At 40.6% G+C, this 23570-nt stretch overlaps 1 protein-coding gene across 1 annotated transcript in view; it reads left to right on the top strand.

Annotated features, from left to right (window-relative positions):
* mi (cyclin E-interacting protein minus) overlaps positions 1-23570 on the top strand; it is a 348571-nt gene that overhangs the window by 231379 nt on the left and 93622 nt on the right. Inside the window, exon 11 of the mRNA XM_071675810.1 lies at positions 11601-11696. Within this exon, the coding sequence (XP_071531911.1) occupies positions 11601-11696 (96 nt within the window). The remainder of the gene's footprint in view (positions 1-11600; positions 11697-23570) is intronic.

Here is a 23570-nt window from a genome sequence, read left to right as displayed (position 1 = left end):
TCAAACATACCCATTTTTGCTTTCCGAGATAATGTTCTCGACTTCCACACATTCTTTGAGGCTCCCAGGATTTTCACCCCCTCCCCCACCCTATGATTCACTTCCGCTTCCATGGTTCCATCCGCTGCCAGACCCCCTCCCAGATATCTAAAACACTTTACTTCCTCCAGTTTTTCTCCATTCAAACTTACCTCCCAATTGACTTGACCCTCAACCCTACTGTACCTACTAATAACCTTGCTCTTATTCACATTTACTCTTAACTTTCTTCTTTCACACACTTTACCAAACTCAGTCACCAGCTTCTGCAGTTTCTCACATGTATCAGCCACCAGCGCTGTATCATCAGCGAACAACAACTGACTCACTTCCCAAGCTCTCTCATCCCCAACAGACTTCATACTTGCCCCTCTTTCCAAAACTATTGCATTCACCTCCTTAACAACCCCATCCATAAACAAATTAAACAACTATGGAGACATCACACACCCCTGCTGCAAACCTACATTCAATGAGAACCAATCACTTTCCTCTCTTCCTACACGTACACATGCCTTACATCCTCGATAAAGACTTTTCACTGCTTCTAACAACTTGTCTCCCACACCATATATTCTTAAAACCTTCCACAGAGCATCTCTATCAACTCTATCATATGCCTTCTCCAGATCCATAAATGCTACGTACAAATCCATTTGTTTTTCTAAGTATTTCTCACATACATTCTTCAAAGCAAACACCTGATCCACACATCCTCTACCACTTCTGAAACCACACTGCTCTTCCCCAATCTGATGCTCTGTACACGCCTTCACCCTCTCAATCAATACCCTCCCATATTAATTACCAGGAATACTTAACAAACTTATACCTCTGTAATTTGAGCACTCACTCTTATCCCCTTTGCCTTTGTACAATGGCACTATGTACGCATTCCGCCAATCCTCAGGCACCTCACCATGAGTCATACATACATTAAATAACCTTACCAACCAGTCAACAGTACAGTCACCCCCTTTTTTAATAGATTCCACTGCAATACCATCCAAACCTACTGCCTTGCTGGCTTTCATCTTCCGTAAAGCTTTTACTACCTCTTCTCTGTTTACCAAATCATTTTCCCTAACCCTCTCACTTTGTACACCACCTCGACCAAAACTTCCTATATCTGCCACTCTATCATCAAACACATTCAACAAACCTTCAAAATACTCACTCCATCTCCTTCTCACATCGCCACTACTTGTTATCACCTCCCCATTAGCACCCTTCACTGAAATTCCCATTTGCTCCCTTGTCTTACGCACTTTATTTACCTCCTTCCAGAACATCTTTTTATTCTCCCTAAAATTTAATGATACTCTCTCACCCCAACTCTCATTTGCCCTCTTTTTCACCTCTTGCACCTTTCTCTTGACCTCCTGTCTCTTTCTTTCATACATCTCCCACTCATTTGCATTTTTTTCTCTGCAAAATCGTCCAAATGCCTCTCTCTTCTCTTTCACTAATAATCTTACTTCTTCATCCCACCACTCACTACCCTTTCTAATCAACCCACCTCCCACGCTTCTCATGCGACAAGCATCTTTTGCGCACTCCATCACTGATTCCCTTAGGCCGTTCTTCGTCTGTTTCTTTGCACTACTTTGATGACTTGGGAAACGGTGGTTAAGTATAATAATGATGATAATCTTTCTCTCATAGCAAAGAAGCATTCAGAGAGGTCCCATGCAGTTACCAGCCACTTCCACACTTTAGCTGTTAAAGACCTAACAGCAGCATTCAGAAAATTTGTCAGAGATTTTCTTAGTCTGTCTTTCACATAAGTGAGATGGTTGTTTTTTCCAATACCGTGAAATAAGAATATTTTTTTACCTATGTAATTACTTATTTGTACTGTACAGAGAGGGAGTTTACACTTATGTGGCCCCATCTCTTGATTATTCTCTGCTATCATACAACTATCTGTCTATCCATATCTTTGATGCCCATTCCTTTTGGGAACTCCCTTAAGGGAGTGGGCTCGGCAAAAGAGTCTCTATAACTTCCATTGCCATGTTTCAGCCTTTTATGACACACCCTTAACAGGCCACTGGCAGTGGGCAACTCTAGCACAGTGATTTTAGAGGCTTCTACTTAATGTTCCTACCACCTGCTTCTTCATAATGTGTCTACCTAATGTTCTCACCAACTACTTTTATGTAATGCTCCCATTTGATGTTCCTACCTACTACTTCTACCTAATGCTCCTACCTCATATTCCCACCTACTATTATCTAATTGCTCCTACCATTAAGCTAAAAGGCGAGGCATGTGTAAAACAATGACCGCAGGAAAATCTAGTTATGAAGAATGGGTTGTGCGTGTTAAGTGTCGTCATGTGTTATGTTTGAAAAGGAGAGGTTGTCTATTTGTGGATAGAATGCCAACAGTTCACATGGGATTGAGCCATTAAGAAAATGACTGTTGCCTTGGTCAGAAAAGTGGATCTTGACAACTGCTCAAGTGCTTGCTCATTACATAGCCAACACTAACCCTCCTGATCCCAGTAATGTATCTCCCTGATTGTTGGCTACCTACCAACTACTACCTACTGTTATCATTTGGTATGCTGTCTACATTGGTCATATCATGTTATTTTATTTGATTCATCCACCACTTGTGCTGTAAGAGTACTTTCTTGCATCTTTTTTTGATAATTTTCTTGCTTCATTTCATGTAATTTCCTCTGGTTGTCATATCCCTGCATCTTTTAAAGAACTGTTCACTGTCCACATAATCATTGTGGTTTAAAAACTGGAAGGTTGTGATCAGGTTACCCTTCACCTTTCTCTCTTCCATGATGGGCAAATTTAAGGATTATGATAAGCCTTGCCCTGTAACTCATCTCTGAATTGTAGCAACATCTTTGTTGCCCTCCATTGAACCTTTACTCTTTGTGATTTTTTAAGTGACATGACCACTTGAGAAGAGTTTTTTAGTTTTATCCTTGTGTAGGATATGAATAGCTTGCTAACTATATCCTTATCCTTGTACCCTTGTACATGAAAGCTGTTCTGGTAGTTGCTAGCAGACAGTTTGTCTCTTAATGTGGAACTCTGGAAATTGGTTAGGGGTGATATCAGCTCAAGTTTCTCATACACATATAATCCTGAAGCTTATTTCCTTCTAGATAATAATCACACTCAGGCCTTCTTTCATTCTGTCCCATCCTCTGTACTCAGCATTTGCTCAGGTTGAGTTTATTTAGGTCTTCATATACGTACAGTGCAGTCCTGCTCACTTTTCATTTTCCTCATGATCTTTGCCTTATCTGGAAACATTCTGGTAGGTGTCCCTGCATTTCTGGCATGTTATTCACATGGTTAAAGAGAGTATACATCCTAAAATGATACTTTGGGGCACTCCACTAGTGACCTCAACCCATTTTGAGAAGGCTTCTCTGACATGTATTCTTTGTTCCTCTGCACTAAGATAATCTTTCCATCACAAAAATCTTCCCCATATTCCCATCTGGTGATCCAGCCTCTTAAACAGCCTTCCATGTGGTACAATGTCAGATTCTTTTTGGAAGTCAAGATACAAACAATTCGCTCGCTTTTCCTTTTATTCTTAAACAGAGCTCACTGTCTCATGGAAATTTACGAGGTAGAGGTTTCTTCCATGTGACCTTTCCCTAAAACAGTGTTGCATCTCTTGTTTCACTTGACCTTCTTTCACTAAAATAATGTTATTATCATGTTAAACATGACCTTTCCCTAAAACCATGTGGCATCTCACTTAGGGAATTTGCCCTCCATACAGAGTCATTCTTTTGCTTTCTGAATAACCATTCCAGTATTGTACAAACCATACTTGTCAGGGAGACTGGTTTGTAGTTTAGTACCTGTTCCTGATCTTCTTTCTGATAGATGGGGATGAAGTTTGCACTTTTCCACTCCCTTAGCACTTTGCCTCTCTTCAGAAACATCTTGAACAGTATTTCGAGAAGTCTGTCTCGTGTATCGACGCACATCTAAAGCTAATATTGTAAAATTTCATCAGGAACATGAGCTTTGTGTGAATCAAGACTGTATTATTCTGTTAGTGTCAATTTAAAGTATCTCATTGTCCTATAAAGCCTCTTACCAATCCCATTTCACTAGTATTGGGGCTATAGTGTCTTTCCTTGTGAAAACACTTTTGAACTTACTCATTGCTCACATATCCATACATCTATCTGCCTATATCTCTGATGCCATTCCCTCCAGGAACTCCCTCAAGGGATGGCCACAGCAAAAGTCTCCATAACTGGTGACCTCCAGTGCCACTTCTTGGGCATTTGTGTCTCACTCTTATCAGGCCACCGGCAGAGGGCAACTGTTGCCCAGAGTTTCCAGAAGCTTCTGCCTAATACTCCTGCCATCTGTTCCAACCTATTACATCTATCTAATGGTCGTACTTAATGCCATCCAATGTTTCTACCTGATGCTTCTGTCTAAAGTTCCTGCATACCACTTCTTTCTATTGCTCTTACCATTTTGCCGAAAGGCAGGGCATAGGGCATGGTGCTCATCGCAGAAAAATCAAGAGTGAAAAAGAATGATTTGCTTGAGGTAAGTGTTCTCAATTTCTCCTATGTTTGAGGACAGAATGCTAGCAGTTCTTCCCTCTGAATCCTTTAACCTGATTGGCTTTTCTTTTTCTGACAGTCTGCTTCTGTTGAATTTATGGAAAAGTTTTGAAGTTTAACTTACCTTGTCCAGCTTCTGATGAATTTATGAAAATTTTTGAAGTTTAACTTGCCTTGTCCTTAATTATTTTTTTCAAAGTTTCTTTGTTACTCTTTCCATATCCTGCTATACTCTTCCTTTGCTCTCTTACACCTTTCAGAACCTAGCATATCTCAGCCACCACACACCTCAAAGCTCTTGCTGTGTGACAACTTTCATGAAACAATTTTTCTTCCCATTTTTTTAATCTTCCTTCTGTGTTTAAGGCTAGAGCTTTACAATCGTGTATTAGAAAATATGACAAAACTGACAGTGGGTAGCCATGTTTTCCTGATATGGTGAGATATGGAAATACATATGTGGATGGAGTGATAAGAGAAATGAAAGCAAAACTAGGGGAAAGGGGTGCAGAGATGGATTATGGTGGTGAGATATGGTGGCTAGTGACAAGCATGTTTACAGATGATATTGTGCTGTTTGAGAATGAAGAGGAGTTGCTGAAGGTTGTAAGTGTGTTTTAAGATGTGTGCAAGCATAGGCAGTTGAAGGTAAATGCAAGGAAAAGTAAAGTAATGGTGTTTGCAAGGAAGCAGTGAAAGTATAGATTTTGTAAAACCATATAGAGTGAAAGAAGAAAGTGTACTAACTTGTGCTTTGGATACAGGGGAAGAAAGACTGGAAGAGGTGAGAGAATTCAGATATTTAGGAGCTGTCTTGGTTAAGTTTGGTGATATGGAAGAAGAGATATGGGAAAGAGCAGTACAGGGTAGAAGAGTCATTGGGTCCTGTTATAGAATAATGAAGGGTAGAGGTGTAATGTGTAAGTGAAGGGAGGATTAAGGGGCAGCATAGTTTTCCCAACCCTGACCTATGCAGCCGAAACATGGAGTGAGTCACAGAGGTCAAGAATCCAGGCTATGTAAATGATCTGTTATAGAAGAGCATGTGGAGTGACTAGGTGGAATGAAGAAAAATATGATGAGGTGTATGAGAGATGTGGTATTCGCAGGGATTACAAACAGAATGAATTGTGGAGTCATAGAGTAAATGAAACTTAATACTTTTGAGGTGGTTTAGGCTTGTGGAAAGAATGCAAAATTGGGAGTTTCCTAGGAGAGTGGATGATAGTACAATAAAAGGGGTTGGTGTGACAGGAAGACCACCTGTGACTTGGGCAGATAGAGTGGAAGAATACTGGAGGGAGAGAAATGGTGGAAGAATGCATGGAATGGTGTATGTGAGGGAGGCATGTGAGGCCAGGGATAAGTGGAGATTCTTGTCCTGGCCACCCCTTGATGGGAGTTCTTAGAGAGAACTGGCATTAGAGATACAGGTAGATAGGTTTTGAGGGTGAAGATTTGTAGAGGTTTTCTGAAAAGAGGAAATAAGTGAGAAGAGGATGGTGAAAGTAAGTGACATTGGAAAAGAGAATTCTGTCAAGAAGTGCCTGATGAGATTGAGTGTAGAGTGGCAAAAGGTGTGACCAAATGAAGTGAGTGGAGTGGGTGAGGAGTAGAAGGTATTTAGGGAAGCAGTGCAGGCATGTGTGGGAGAAATGTGTGGCATGTGGAAGATGGGAGGTGGACTGTTGAAGGGCATTTAGTGGTAGGATGACAAAGTTGCCAGGGAAAGAGAAGAGAGGTTTATGGACAGTTCTCACAAGAAGGAGTGTGAGAGAAAGCAGTTAGAGGTCAAGAGGAAGCTGCAGGGTTTAAAAGAGAGGGCAAATGAGTATTTGGGTAAGTGAGTGTCAGCGAACTTCAGAAATAAGAAATTATGGAAGGAGGTTATTAGTGTGAGAAGAAGTATAGAACAAATGGGAACTTCATTGAAAAGAAGAAATCAGGAAGTGGTAACAGATAGTAAAGAGGTGAAGAGGAGATGGAGTGAGTACGTTGAGGGATTGTTGATTGGGTTTGATGATAGGGTGGCAGATGTAGGATGTTTGGATCTGGGTAGTATGCAAAGTGAAATAGGAAGGAAAAATGTTTTTTTGTGAAAAGAGAAGAGGTGGTGCAAATCTTTCATAAGATGAAATGCAGCAAAGTAACTGGAATGGATGTTATTGCAGATGAATTTCTTACAGAAGAGGGTGACTATGTCGTTGATTGGTTAGTTAGGATTTTCATTGTATGTTTGGATCATGGCGAACTATCACATGATTAGCAGGATATATATAAGGTGCCATTTTATGAAGAGAATGGGGACAAAGGCTTGTGTTCGAATTAGAGAGGTAGAAATTTGCCTAGTGTACCTGTTGAGTTGTATGGGAGAGTGATGTTTGAGAGGGTAGTGACATGCACAGAACATCTGATTTGGGAGGAACAATGTGGTTTCAGGAGTGATAAGGGATATGTGGATCAGGTGCTTGTATTGAAGAATATGTTTGAGAAATAGAAAAAGCAGAGGAATGTGTTTGTGGCATTTATGAATCATGATAGGGTTGATGGAGATGCATTGTAGAAGGTGTTATGAATTTATGTTATAGGAGGAAAGCTATCAGAAGAAAAGGGAAATTTTTATCAAGAGAGTAAGGTGTGTGTCTGAGTAGATAGAGAGGAAATTGAGTTGTTCCAAATGAATATGGGTTTGCAGTTGAGATGTGTGATTTCACCATAGCTGTTAAATCTGTTTAAGGATGGGTTGGTGAGGGGGATAAATGAAAAGGATCTTGGACAGGGGAGCAGGTATGTTTTCAGCTAGGGGTAAGAGGACCTTGGATGTGAGTTAGCTGTTGTGTTCTGATGATATGTTGCTGGTGGCAGATGTAAATGAGAAACTGTAGAAGCTGTTATCTAAGTTTGGGGAACATTTGAAAGGAGAAAATTGAGAGTAAATATGAACAAAAGCAAAGTTATTATGTTGAGCAGTAAAAAGAGACTGATCAGTTGGAGATGTAAATATAAATGAAGAGAACTTGAAGGAAGTGGAGTGTTTTAGATACCTGGAAGTGGATAGGAAAGTGAATGGAATCATGGGAGCTGAAGTGAGCCATAGGGTGGGTGAGGAAGCAAAGAGTGCATTAAGGAATTTAAGGAAAAAGAGTTTACTGTTTGTATGGGCAAAGATGGGTATGTTTGATGGTATGGTAGGTCCTGTCATTGCTATGTGGATGTGAGGTGAGCCTTAGACAAAAATGTAAAGGGTAGGGTGAATGCGTGGGATATGGAATGTGTGAGGACTGAATATGGTGTAAGAAGAGTTGATATGATGAGAAATTCTAGGATAAGAGAGTGGTGTATGTATGAGAGCTGAAAAGGGTGTGCTGAAATGTTTTTGATGTATAAGGAGGATAACTGAAGAAGGAATGTCTAAGAGGACTTCGTGTGGTGCTAGGGGAGTATGTATGAGAGAGCTGAAAAGGATGTGCTGAAATTGTTTTGACATATGGTTAGGAAAATTGAGGAAAGGACAACTAAGAGGGTATACAAGTTGGATGTGAAGGGAACTAGGAAAAGGGGGAACCAAGAAGGAGGTGGAAGTATAAAGCTAATGATGCGTCAAAGGCTCAGGGCCTGAACATGAGATAGGGTGTGAGGGGTGCAAAGGATAGAGTATGTTGAAAAAATATGATTTACAGACAATTTGCTGTCAATGGACTGAACCAGGGCATGTGAAGGAGTTGGAGAAAAGCATGGAAAGGCTGTAGGGTCCAATTGTGGATAAAGGTCTCTGGTTTAGGTGCATTATAAATCTAACGATGCTTTATAGGCTCAGGACCTGAACGCGGAAGAGGATGCAAGGAGTGCAAAGGATAGAGTATATTGAAACTATGATTTACAGATGACTTGTTGTCAATGGACTGAACCAGGGCATGTGAAGCAATTGGATGAAACCATAGAAAGGTCTGTAGGGCATGCTTGTGGATAGAGGTCTCTGGTTTAGTTACATTATATATGACTGCTAGAGAATGTATGTAAGCAAAAGAGACCATTTCTTCATCTGATCCTATTGTTTCTTTTTTGATGTGGAAAATGGTGAACATCTGTTAAAAATGTGATAGAGAATGCTCAGTAGATGGGGCCTCATGAGAGTAAAACTCCATCCATGTACAGTACAGATCAGTAATTACACATAGGCCAACAAAACAATGTGAACCCATCAAAGAACATTGGCCCAGCAAATCACTCTGACCTACGGAACAGTGTTGGCCCACTAGAGGTCTTATAAGTTAACAACCAGCATAGGCCCTCCAAAGTACATAGGTCTATCAAACACCATAAGCCCTCAAATATAGTAATTGCACCACTTTTGGTTCATATGTAGCAATATTATCATCTTTCCTATTAATTTCACATGACAACTATGACAGAAAGCAGGGAATATCAAATACACAGTCTGATCAGTCACATTGGACTATGTGTAATGTTTCTTTAAATTTTAGTTGCTCATTGGGTGTATCTCTACCTAATGATAACCACCTTTAGTCAATTTTTATACTCAAGAGAGTGAAACATCAACTTGAGTGAAGAGTTGGCTAAATCCAGTTGAATAGCCTTTCACTTTTGAATATTGAACATTACTTTTTGGCTACCATTGAGATGAGAGATATTACTGAGATATTTGCATATAGAGTCTTGCAGTGTTTTGTATTTATTTAGTTTTTTGATACTTGATCGCTATTTCCCATGTCAATATATATATACCTCCTTATACAGGATAAATGAATATGTTTATACTAACACAGAAATCTGCATGTACTGGGATATGTATTAGCATGCTTTATTTTGCACTCTTTTTGAGAAATTTGCATATATGTGTAGGAATCAAGTACAGTACTGTACCACAATCTTATTTGTAATTTGGTATAGAATATATGCTTTCATTGTTGTGTATACAGTGTACTGGTATTTGTTTTCTTACCCAAGATCAAAATCATGCACATAACATAATGAATATGAATAAACATGTCCTTAGGCTCATTTGGATCACTTGGGCTTAGGCCTATCAGGACATTAACCTCTCTTTGTCAAACCCTCATCACCACATTTTCTGTTGTTTCATTGAATATAATCAAAATCAATAGATGTAAAATGTAATTAGTTCTTAGGCAAAGTTCCATACAGAAAATTATTACTCAAGAACATCACTCCCTTTATGTAATGGGTTTCAGTTGCCCCAACTAAGGACAGATTTTCCAGGAACATAAGTCAATTGCAGGTTTGGGGCACTAATTACAGAAAAAGAAACTGCAGAGAAGAATTTCTGCAGCATGTTTGTCGGAGGATATTCAGTAGAGGCCTTTTTATTTGTAAAATCCTTAAAAAAGGCAGGCAAATGAACAAGACAAACAGCTGCCTTAGGGAAAATAGAGAAAATATGGGCATTTGCAAGTTGCACCACAGCAAAACAGCTTTGGTACCAAAATGTCATATTTTTCCACCTTAACAATCTTTCTTCTGTCTGAAAATACAGGAGACATCTGGCAGCTTTTTACACTTATTGGAAAATGAGAGATATTTTGACACGAAATTACATTTCCTCTTGAAGAAAATGCGACCGAAACAAAATGAAATTTTCTGATCTTAGAACATGACAATTTCTTTATCAGATTCTTGCAGATTTACAATTTTTCTCCTGAATATGTAAGAAGGAACAGATATTTTTTTGCATTTAATGAAATCATTGCATTTCTCAGGACACAAACTTTGTTCCCGTTCCAACGAAAATTGAGATTGCTGACTGGAAGCTGTAATATATGAAGCACTCTGTTGACCAGTTGTGCAATTAGCTTTGTGTCTCTGAATGTTGAGAAACAAAGTATTTCTCATAGTTCACTGATTTTTAGCGTGTTTTTCAAAATAATACGGCCCCATCTGTGGACAACACATTGCTACCAAACGTTTTAACTAAATTGTAAGTTTTGAAGAAGACTCCTTTAAGCATTGTAAGTGAAATGTGTCCAGCATTGTTTGAAAGGGAACTGATCTAGACATATGGTCCAGGCTGTGGAAGACGATACACTCTACCAAGATGTATTCACACACAATGTCCTGTATGCAAAAGAAAAGTGCTGTAGGAAATATTCCATTTTGATATTAAGTACTTTGCTTTGTGATGAGCAAAATTTTTCCTTCTCTTTAAGGACATCCAAATAGTAATTCAAAAACACAGAAATTTTATTACAGCAGAAGAATATAAAAACAATGAAAATAGGTATTTTAAGATGGAATAGGCAAATTTGATATTGAAATTGCAAAAACAGGCATTTCTGGCATTTTGCTTGGTGAACACATGATGAAGTCTTTTGGAGTCTTCATCCCCACAGCCTGGGCTAGGCCCAGTTTGTTAGATTGGGTTGTTAGCAGAATAAGCTGTTGTAAGCCAGAGCCCACAGGACCACATAACCTCCACAGCCAGGCTGCTTTGCTTTGCATCCCATTTTGTTTCTGATGATAGAAGGCCAGGTGTTGAAGAGTCTTGGACCCAGATATTCAAGATGTTCTCTACTTTTGTGCATATCAACCTTAGGGTTTCAGAGGTAGTATGCTACATAGTCTTTCATTCCTGAACATCTGGGCTCTTGTTATATAATGGGAGAGAATGTAAGACATTAATTTATTAATGTATTTTTTTATATATAATTTCTCATCATGTTCTACTTATACAGTTGAATGTGCCTTCAAGGAAAATTCCTCAGTTGGCTCCTGCTTTTGCTCCTACTCTTAGAATGTGGAGAAGAGGATTTCCAAGCCCCCACTCCTGCCCCTTTTAGTCACCTTTTATGACACAGAAGTGATATGTAGGTAGTGTTTTTCCCTCGACTACCCAGGGATGGATGATTAATGTACTGTGAGTCAAGTAAGAGTATTGAATTCTTTGTAGGTCCTTTATGCCACAGAGTTGTAAATAAAATACAGAAATGCTCATAAGATATTTTCCTGGCAGAAGTGGCAGTGAGCAGTACTGAGTGGGCTGAGTATGTGGCTTTGATAAAGGCAGAAGCTGATGCAGAGAAATCATCAGTTGCCAGACGTCATTCAGGTAGGAGAATTTATTTTTCATCACGTTGCATTATTTCTTATGCTTTTGTTCTTCTTTTGTAACTGCTCATTTTTTTTATTTTGTTTTAATTATACTTTGTCGCTGTTTCCCGCAAGGTAGCGTAAGGAAACAGACAAAAGAGTGGCCCAACCCACCCACATACATATGTATATACATACATGTCCACACATGCACATATACATACCTATACATTTCAACATATACATATATATAAATTCACAGACATGTACACATATACATATGTACATAATTCATACTTGGTGCCTTTCTTCATTCCTGTCGCCATCCCGCCACACATGAAATGACAACCCCCTCTCCCCTCATGCGCATGAGGTAGTGTTAGGAAAAGACAACAAAGGCCACATTCATTCACACTCAGTCTCTAGCTGTCATGTATAATGCACCGAAACCACAGCTCCCTTTCCACATCTAGGTCCCACAGAACTTTCCCTGGTTTACCCCAGCGGTTCAATCCATTGATAGCACGTCGACCCCGGTATACAACATCGTTTCAATTCACTCTATTCCCTGCACGCCTTTCACTCTTCTGCATGTTCAGGCCCCAATCACTCAAAATCTTTTTCACCCTATCCTTCCACCTCCAATTTGGTCTCCCACTTCTTGTTCCCTCCACCTCTGACACATGTATCCTTGTTGTCAATCTTTCCTCACTCATTCTCTCCATGTGACCAACCATTTCAAAACACCCTCTTCTGCTCTCTCAACCACACTCTTTTTATTACCACACATCTCTCTTACCCTTTCATTACTTACTCGATCAAACCACCTCACACCACATATTGTCCTCAAACATCTCATTTCCAACACATCCACCCTCCTCCGTAAAACTCTATCTATAGCCCACGCCTCGCAACCATATAACATTGTAGGAACCACTATTCCTTCAAACATACTCATTTTTGCTTTCCGAGATAATGTTCTCGCCTTCCACACATTTTTCAACGTTCCCAGAACTTTCACTCCCTCCCCACCCTGTGACTCACTTCTGCTTCCATGGTTCCATCCACTGGCAAATCCTCTCCCAGATATCTATAACACTTCACTTCCTCCAGTTTCAGTTTTTCTCCATTCAAACTTACCTCCCAGTTAACTTGTCCCTGAACCCTACTATACCTAATAACCTTGCTCTTATTCACATTTACTCTCAGCTTTCTTCTTTCACACACTTTACCAAACTCAGTCGCCAGCTTCTGCAGTTTCTCACCCGAATCAGCGACCAGCGCTGTATCATCAGCGAACAACAACTAACTCACTTCCCGAGCTCTCTCATCCACAACAGACTGCATACTTGCCCCTCTCTCCAAAACTCTTGCATTCACCTCCATAACAACCCCATCCATAAACAAATTAAACAACCATGGAGACATCATGCCCCCCTGCTGTAAACCGTCATTCACTGAGAACCAATCACTTTCCTCTCTTCCTAATCACACACATGCCTTGCATCCTTGGTAAAAACTTTTCACTGCTTCTAGCAACTTGCCTACCACACCATATATTCTTAATACCTTCCACAGTGCATCTCTATCACCTCTATCATATGCCTTCTCCAGATCCATAAATGCTACATACAGATCCATTTGCTTTTCTAAGTATTTCTCACATACATTCTTCAAAGCAAATACCTGATCCACACATCCTCTACCACTTCTGAAACCACACTGCTCTTCCCCAATCCGATGCTCTGTACATGCTTTCACCCTCTCAGTCAATACCCTCCCATATAATTTCTCAGGAATACTCAACAAACTTATACCTCTGTAATTTGAGCACTCACCTTTATCCTCTTTGCCTTTGTACAATGGCATTATGCATGCATTCCGCCAATCCTCAGGCACCTCACCATGAGTTATACATATATCAAATATCCTTTCCAACCAGTCAGCAACACAGTCACCCCTTTTTTAATAAATTCCACTGCAATTCCATCCAAACCCACCGCCTTGCCGACTTTCATCTTCCGCAAAGCTTTTACTACCTCTTCTCTGTTTCCCCAAATTATTCTCCCTAACCCTCTCACTTCATACACTACCTCAACCAAATCACCCTATATCTGCCACTCTATCATCTAACACATTCAGCAAACCCTCAAAATACTCACTCCATCTCCTTCTCACATCACCACTACTTGTTAACACCTCCCCATTAGCCTCCTTCACTGGTGTTCCCATTTGTTCTCTTGTCCTACACAATTTATTTACCTCCTTCCAAAACATCTTTTTATTCTCCCCAAAATTTAATGATACTCTCTCACCCCAACCCTCATTTTCCCTCTTTTTCACCTCTTGCATCTTTCTCTTGACCTCCTGCCTCTTTCTTTTATACATTTCCCAGTCATTTGCACTGTTTCCCTGCAAAAATCGTTCAAATGCCTCTCTCTTTTCTTTCACTGATAATCTTACCTCTTCATCCCACCACTCACTACCCTTTCTAATCCGCCCACCTCCCATGCCTCTCATGCCACAATCATCTTTTGCACAAGCCATCACTGCTTCCCTAAATACATCCCATTCCTCCCCCACTCCTCTTATGTCCTTTTTCCATTCTGCACTCAGTCTCTCCTGGTACTTCCTCACACAAGTCTCCTTCCCAAGCTCACTTACTCTCACCACTCTCTTCACTCCAACATTCTCTCTTCTTTTCTGAAAACCTCTACGGATCTTCACCTTTGCCTCCACAAGATACTGATCAGACATCCCTCCAGTTGCACCTCTCAGCACATTAACATCCAAAAGTCTCTCTTTCACACACCTATCAATTAACACATAATCCAATAATGCTCTCTGGCCATCTCTCCTACTTACATACATATACTTATGTATATCTCTCTTTTTAAACAAGGGATTCCCAATTACCAGTCCTTTTTCAGCACACAAATCTACAAGCTCTTCACCATTTCCATTTGCAACACTGAACACCCCATGTGCACCAATTATTCCCTCAACTGCCACATTACTCACCTTTGCATTTAAATCACCCATCACTATAACCCGGTCTCGTGCATCAAAACTACTAACACATTCACTCAGCTGCTCCCAAAATACTTGCCTCTCATGATCTTTCTTCTCATGCTCATGTGCATAGGCACCACTAATCACCCATCTTTCTCCATCCACTTTCAGTTTCACCCATATCAATCTAGAGTTTACTTTCTTATGCTCTTATCACATACTCCCACCCCTCCTGTTTCAGGAGTAGTGCTACTCCTTCCCTTGCTCTTGTCCTCTCACCAACCCTTGACTTTACTCCCAAAACATTCCCAAACCACTTTTCCCCTTTACCCTTGAGCTTCGTTTCACTCAAAGCCAAAACATCCAGGTTCCTTTCCTCGAACATACTACCTGTCTCTCCTTTTTTCTCATCTTGGTTACATCCACACACATTTAGCCACCCCAATCTGAGCCTTCGAGGAGGATGAGCACTCTCTGCATGACTCCTTCTGTTTCCCCATTTAGAAAGTTAAAATAGAAGGAGGAGAGGGTTTCTAGCCTCCCGCTCCCGTCCCCTTTAGTCGCCTTCTACAACATGTGAGGAATGCTTGGGAAGTATTCTTTCTCTCCTATCCCCAGGGATATTTTTACTTATTTTTTTTTCCTTTTTTAGCCCACTAACATCCTTGGTTTGTTTTTTATCCCTTTCCTAAACATTCAGGGGTTTTGTACCCTTGCAAATTTTGTTTTTATGCTTGCAGGATGAGATAAACAGCATTTAAGTAAACCAGCTATGTAATAACCACAGAGGGAATACACCTCCACTGCTGTCAGAGATTATAGTGGATAGTGTTTATTTTTTGTGTGTCTTAATACTTTTATTTTTACCTTACATATTGATGGAATCATTGTCATTTTGCTTTTTATTCATTCATAAACAGAATCATCTATGGGTATATTCTAATAGCATTAGCTAGTAGTTGATGGGCAGCCACCAACCTGGGAGGTATGTTACTGGTACTACCTGCCTGGGTATTGGGAGGGTTAGTGATGGTTTCATAGTAGGTCAGCATTTTATTGGTTGTCAAGTTGCTCTTCTTTGACTTAGGTAACTGTCTTTTTTTTTTGCCTTACCAACACATGGACTAGTGGCATTCTGTCCACAAATATACAATCTCTCCTTGTATTACATAATGCTTGACAATACATAACTCACACAACTTTGCACTAGCCCTCCCATTTGGGAAATGGTAGGAGCAATAGATAGAAGTAGTAGGTAGGAATGTTAATTTGAAGTAGTAGGTAGAAGCATTATCTGTTAGTATTTGGGTGAAGTAGTAGTTTGTAACATTACGCAGGAATATTAGGTAAACACATTAGGTAGAAGTAATTAGTAGGAACATTAGATAGGACCCTCATAAAACACTGTGTTGAAGTTGCCCTCCGCTAGTGGCCAGTTAAGGATGACATACTAAAGGCTGAGAAGCAGCACTGGGGTTCACCAGTTATGGAGACTCTTTTGCCTTGACTACCCCTTTGAGGGAGTTCCCAAAGGGAATGGGCATCAAAGATATGAATAGATAGATGTTCTATCAGTAACCATATCAGTAACATTTATACAGATGCTGTAAATTTACTACTTTATTAGCAACTGTATCAGTAACATTTATACAGTTGCTGTAAACTTACTTCCTGCCACAGAGTCCCTTCTGTCATTATGAGGCTCCTGCTGCTCTCAGGAAACTTGCCACATCCATTGGTCAAGACCAGGTTATTAAATGATATGCTGTTCTATGTGTGCTGATTTGCAGAGCATTGGGCAATTGGGTATTATGTGCATGGTGCCTTCCTTATGGAAGTTACGTCATGGGCATGAAGTGTCTTCGCATATGTTGAAATGGTGTTTGTAGTGTTGAAGAGATGGATGATGTTCAGAGGGTAGATGGGAGAGTAAAATATGTGTTTGCTTGGTGAGTGTGGTTTCTAATGGGTATGTGACTAGTGGGTTGGAGTTGGGAGGTTCATTCTTTAGTACTTTTCAGGTTATTTCACTTTGTATATGTCTTGTAAGTATTGCATATATTGGGGCTGGGAGGATCTGTGAGTATAGGTTACTGTTTTGTGAGGTAGGGTTAAGCTTTCTACTTCTGCTTAGGAGTTGGTGATTAGTTATGGAGTGGTTTGGACTAGGGGGTAGTGCTGTTGCATAATAGTGAGTGTATATTTACCATGACTTGCCTTCCTACCTTAGGAGTCCCTTTTGTCCTTATGAGGTTCCTGCAGCACTCAGAAATCTGACCACATCCACTGGTTGGGACCACAGATCATAAAGTGTTGTGATGTGAATGTGTGCCTATATGTAGAGAGTTCAGGGGAATTCAGTTGTAAGTGCTTGATGTCTTTTTTATGGTAGATGCATTATGGGCATGAGGAGTCTTGGGATATGGTGAAATGGTGTTTGCAGTGTTTTAATGGTGGTAATGTAAGCAGGACAGTGACTTGTGTTTGTCTAGGGAGTGTTGTTTCTGATCAGTGGATGTCTGATGGATTGGAGTTTGAGACTAAGTTGAGAGGTCATTTATCTAGTGTTTGTCAGGATGTATCAGTGTGTATGTGTTTTGTCGGTATTATATTTGTTAGGGGTTGGGGTTCTGTGAGTTGAGGCTACTGAAATGTGAGGCAAGGGTAAGATTTTTATTTCTACTTGGGGTCCTGGTTAGACATGGATTGGGTTTGGTGGGAGGTGTCTTGTGTTGTGTAGAATAAATGCAAATGTGTTCAGATGTGTGGAAATAAAAAGAGTGTGGTTGAGAGAGCAGAAGAGGGTGTTTTGAAATGGTTTGGTCACATGGAGAGAATGAGTGAGGAAAGATTGACCAAGAGGATATATGTGTCAGAGGTGGAGGGCACGAGGAGAAGTGGGAGACCAAATTGGAGGTGGAAAGATGGAGTGAAAAAGATTTTGAGTGATCGGGGCCTGAACATGCAGGAGGGTTAAAGGCGGGCAAGGAATAGAGTGAATTGGAACGATGTGGTATACCGGGGTCGACGTGCTGTCAATGGATTGAACCAGGGCATGTGAAGCGTCTGGGGTAAACCATGGAAAGTTGTGTGGGGCCTGGATGTGGAAAGGGAGCTGTGGTTTCGGTGCATTATTACATGACAGCTAGAGACTGAGTGTGAACGAATGTGGCCTTTGTTGTCTTTTCCTAGCGCTACCTCGCACACATGAAGGGGGAGGGGGTTGTTATTCCATGTGTGGCGGGGTGGCGATGGGAATAAATAAAGGCAGACAGTATGAATTATGTACATGTGTATATATGTATATGTCTGTGTGTGTATATATATGTGTACATTGAGATGTATAGGTATGTATATTTGCGTGTGTGGACATGTATGTATATACAGGTGTATGTGGGTGGGTTGGGCCATTCTTTCGTCTGTTTCCTTGCGCTACCTCGCTAACACGGGAGACAGCGGCAAAGCAAAATAAATAAATAAATAAATGTTTAGATGGGACTATATTGGGAGGCTTTTTGTTTCGGTGTGAATTTGTTAAGCATTTGTGGTTGCTAGGCAGGCAAGCATTGTTATAAGTACATTTTCCTTTGTGATTCGCAGCTTTGTTATATTTGCTTTTGAGAGGTTAGAAGACCAGGCAGGTGAGGCATAGTTTAGAGTGGTGCAAATTGATTCTTTGTGTAAGATGTTGAGATTTTGTTTTTCCTGTCCAAATCTGGTTCCAGTTAGTGTTCTGAGGGTTTGGTTCCAGTTGGTGTTCTGAGGGTATTTGGTTTGTGTCTTGCTTTTGTATTGATGTTATTAATGTGGGAAGTGAATGTTGTGTGTGTCATATATGTGTCATGTGTGTATCAAGAGGAAGGTGCACGGGTTGAAAAAAATGGCAAATGAGAGTTAGGATGAGAGAGTATCATTAACCTTTAGGGAGGATAAAAAAAAAATTTTCAATGGAGGTAAACAATGTGTAAAAGATAAGAGATCAAAGGGGAACATTGGTAAAGGGGGCAAAAGGGGAAGTGATGACAGGTAATGATGAAGTGAGGAGGAGATGGAGAGAGTATTTTGAAGGATTGTTAAATGTGTATGATGATAGAGTGAATGTAGGGTGTTTCGGTCCTGGTGATATGTGAAGTGAGAGAGTCATGGAGAATGGTTTGGTGAAGAAAGAAGAGGTGGTGAAAGCATTATGGAATATGATATGTGGCAAGACAGCCAGATTGAATGGCACTACAGTTGAATTTAGTAAAAAAAAAAGGGGGTGACTATGTTGTTCATTGGTTGGTAAAGATATTCATTATATGTATAAATCGTCGTGAAGTGCATCAGGATTTGCAGAAAGCATGTATAGTGCCATAGTATAAAGGCAAAAGGAATAAAGGTGAGTGTTAAAACTGTAGAGGTATAAGTTTCTTGAGTATAGTTGGTAAGTTGTATGGAAAGGTACTGACTGGGAGGGTGAAGGCATTTACAGAGCATCAGACTTGGGATGAGCAGTGTAGTTTCAGAAATGGTAGAGGTTGGATTTGTATGTGGTATTCATGGATCTGGAGAAGGTATATGTTAGGGTTGATAGAGATACTTTAGTGAAGGTCCAAGACAATCGCATGTTTACCTAATGGCGTCCTAGCTACGTCTATTTTTTGTATATCAATTGACTGTTATATTTCTCTCTTGTGTCTCCCCTGACGATGTGATTATTACATGAAAGTCCACTTGGGAACTTATCGTGTTTCATTTTCCCTGTAGACTCATAGGAATATACATACATATACATATACATATCAACATATACACATATACATGCATATATATATATATATATATATATATATATATATATATATATATATATATATATATATATATATATATATATATATATTTATTTTTCTATTTTTATTTATTATACTTTGTCGCTGTCTCCCGCGTTTGCGAGGTAGCGCAAGGAAACAGACGAAAGAAATGGCCCAACCCCCCCCATACACATGTATATACATACGTCCACACATGCAAATATACATACCTACACAGCTTTCCATGGTTTACCCGAGACGCTTCACATGCCTTGCTTCAATCCACTGACAGCACGTCAACCCCGGTATACCACATCGCTCCAATTCACTCTATTCCTTGCCATCCTTTCACCCTCCTGCATGTTCAGGCCCCGATCACACAAAATCTTTTTCACTCCATCTTTCCACCTCCAATTTGGTCTCCCTCTTCTCCTTGTTCCCTCCACCTCCGACACATATATCCTCTTGGTCAATCTTTCCTCACTCATCCTCTCCATGTGCCCAAACCACTTCAAAACACCCTCTTCTGCTCTCTCAACCACGCTCTTTTTATTTCCACACATCTCTCTTACCCTTACGTTACTCACTCGATCAAACCACCTCACACCACACATTGTCCTTAAACATCTCATTTCCAGCACATCCATCCTCCTGCGCACAACTCTATCCATAGCCCACGCCTCGCAACCATACAACATTGTTGGAACCACTATTCCTTCAAACATACCCATTTTTGCTTTCCGAGATAATGTTCTCGACTTCCAAACATTCTTCAACACTCCCAGGATTTTCGCCCCCTCCCCCACCCTATGATCCACTTCCACTTCCATGGTTCCATCCGCTGCCAGATCCACTCCCAGATATCTAAAACACTTCACTTCCTCCAATTTTTCTCCATTCAAACTCACCTCCCAATTGACTTGACCCTCAACCCTACTGTACCTAATAACCTTGCTCTTATTTACATTTACTCTTAACTTTCTTCTTCTACACACTTTTCCAAACTCAGTCACCAGCTTCTGCAGTTTCTCACATGAATCAGCCACCAGCGCTGTATCATCAGCGAACAACAACTGACTCACTTCCCAAGCTCTCTCATCCCCAACAGACTTCATACTTGCCCCTCTTTCCAAAACTCTTGCATTTACCTCCCTAACAACCCCATCCATAAACAAATTAAACAACCATGGAGACATCACACACCCCTGCCGCAAACCTACATTCACTGAGAACCAATCACTTTCCTCTCTTCCTACACGTACACATGCCTTACATCCTCGATAAAAACTTTTCACTGCTTCTAACAACTTTCCTCCCACACCATATATTCTTAATACCTTCCACAGAGCATCTCTATCAACTCTATCATATGCCATGTAGGGGAGAAAAATACTTCCCACGCATTCCTCATGTGTCGTAGAAGGCTACTAAAGGGGACGGGAGTGGGTGACTTGAAACCCTCCTCTCCTTCTATTTTAACTTTCTAAAAGGGGAAACAGAAGAAGAAGTCACGCGGGGAGTGCCCATCCTCCTCGAAGGCTCAGACTGGGGTGTCTAAATGTGTGTGGATGTAACCAAGATGAGAAAAAAGGAGAGATTGGTAGTATGTTTGAGGAAAGGAACCTGGATGTTTTGGTCCTGAGTGAAACGAAGCTCAAGGGTAAAGGGGAAGAGAGGTTTGGGAATGTCTTGGGAGTAAAGTCAGGGGTTAGTGAGAGGACAAGAGCAAGGGAAGGACTAGCACTACTCCTGAAACAGGAGTGGTGGGGGTATGTGATAGAGTGTAGGAAGTTAAACTCTAGATTGATATGGGTAAAACTGAAAGTTGATGGAGAGAGATGGGTGATTATTGGTGCATATGCACCTGGGCATGAGAAGAAAGACCACGATAGGCAAGTATTTTGGGAGCAGCTGAGTGAGTGTGTTAGTAGTTTTGATGCACGAGACCAGGTTATAGTGATGAGTGATTTGAATGCAAAGGTGAGTAATGTGGCAGTTGAGGGAATAATTGGTATACATGGGGTGTTCAGTGTTGTAAATGGAAATGGTGAAGAGCTTGTAGATTTATGTGCTGAAAAAGGGCTGGTAATTGGGAATACCTGGTTTAAAAAGAGAGACATACATAAGTATACGTATGTAAGTAGGAGAGATGGCCAGAGAGCGTTATTGGATTATGTGTAAATTGATAGGCGCGCGAAAGAGAGACTTTTGGATGTTATTGTGCTGAGAGGTGCAACTGGAGGGATTTTTGATCATTATCTTGTGGAGGCAAAGGTGAAGATTTGTAGAGGTTTTTATAAAAGAAGAGAGAAAGTTGGGGTGAAGAGAGTGGTGAGCGTAAGTGAGCTTGGGAAGGAGACTTGTATGAGGAAGTACCAGGAGAGACTGAGTACAGAATGGAGAGAGGTGAGAACAAAGGAGGTAAGGGGAGTGGGGGAGGAATGGAATGTATTTAGGGAAGCAATGATGGCTTGTGCAAAAGATGCTTGTGGCATGAGAAGTGTGGGAGGTGGGCAGATTAGAAAGGGTAGTAATCGGTGGGATGAAGGAGTAAGATTATTAGTGAAAGAGAAGAGAGACGCCTTTGAGCGATTTTTGCAAGGAAATAATGCAAATGACTGGGAGATGTATAAAAGAAGAAGCAGGAGATCAAGAGAAAGGTGCAAGAGGTGAAAAAGAGGGCAAATGAGAGTTGGGGTGAGCGAGTATCATTAAGTTTTAGGGAGAATAAAAAGGTGTTCTGAAAGGAAGTAAATAAAGTGCGTAAGACAAGGGAACAAATGGGAACTTCAGTGAAAGGGGCTAATGGGGAGGTGATAACAAGTAGTGGTGATGTGAGGAGATGGAGTGAGCATTTTGAAGGTTTGTTGAATGTGTTTGATGATAGAGTGGCAGATATAGGGTGTTTCAGTCGAGGTAGTGTGCAAATTGAGACGGTTAGGGAAAATGATTTGGTAAACAGAGAAGAGGTAGTAAAAGCTTTGCGGAAGATGAAAGCCGGCAAGGCAGTGGGTTTGGATGGTATTGAAGTGGAATCTATTCAAAAAGGGGGTGACTGTATTGTTGACTGGTTGGTAAGGTTATTTAATGTATGTATGACTCATGGTGAGGTGCCTGAGGATTGGAGGAATGCTTGCATAGTGCCATTGTACAAAGGCAGAGGGGACAAAAGTGAGTTCTCAAATTAGAGAGGTATAAGTCTGTGGAGTATTCGTGGGAAATTATATGGGATGGTATTGATTGAGAAGGTGAAGGCATGTACAGAGCATCAGATTGGGGAAGAGCTGTGTGGTTTCAGAAGTGGTAGAGGATGTGTGGATCAGGTGTTTGCTTTGAAGAATGTATGTGAGAAATACTTAGAAAAGCAAATGGATTTGTATGTAGTATTCATGGATCTGGAGAAGGCATATGATAAGAGCTGATAAAGATGCTCTGTGGAAGGTATTAAAAATATATGGGGTGGGGGGCAAGTCGTTAGAAGCAGTGAAAAGTTTTTATCGTGGATGTAAGACATGTGCACATGTAGGAAGAGAGGAAATTGATTGGTTCTCAGTAAATGTTGGTTTGCGGCAGGGGTGTGTGATGTCTCCATGGTTGTTTAATTTGTTTATGGATGGGGTTGTTAGGGAGGTGAATTCAAGAGTTTTGGAAAGGGGGGCAAGTATGCAGTCTGTTGTGGATGAGAGAGCATGGGAAGTGAGTCAGTTGTTGTTCGCTGATGATACAGTGCTGGTGGCTGATTCGTGTGAGAAACTGCAGAAGCTGGTGACTGAGTTTGGTAAAGTGTGTGAAAGAAGAAAGCTGAGAGTAAATGTGAATAAGTCAAGGTTATTAGGTACAGTAGGGTTGAGGGACTAGTCAATTGGGAGGTAAGTTTGAATGGAGAAAAACTGGAGGAAGTGAAGTGTTTTAGATATCTGAGAGTGGATCTGGCAGTGGATGGAACCATGGAAGCAGAAGTGAATCATAGGCTGGGGAAGGGGGCAAAAGTTCTGGGTGCATTGAAAAATGTGTGGAAGTCAAAAACGTTATCTCGGAAAGCAAAAATGGCTATGTTTGAAGGAATAGTGGTTCCTACAATGTTGTAT

The sequence above is a fragment of the Panulirus ornatus genome, chromosome 21, assembly GCF_036320965.1.
Source record: "Panulirus ornatus isolate Po-2019 chromosome 21, ASM3632096v1, whole genome shotgun sequence".
Lineage (NCBI taxonomy): Eukaryota > Metazoa > Arthropoda > Malacostraca > Decapoda > Palinuridae > Panulirus > Panulirus ornatus.
The sequence above is the reverse complement of the archived record's forward strand: the minus strand, read 5'-3'. Positions and strand labels throughout refer to the sequence as shown.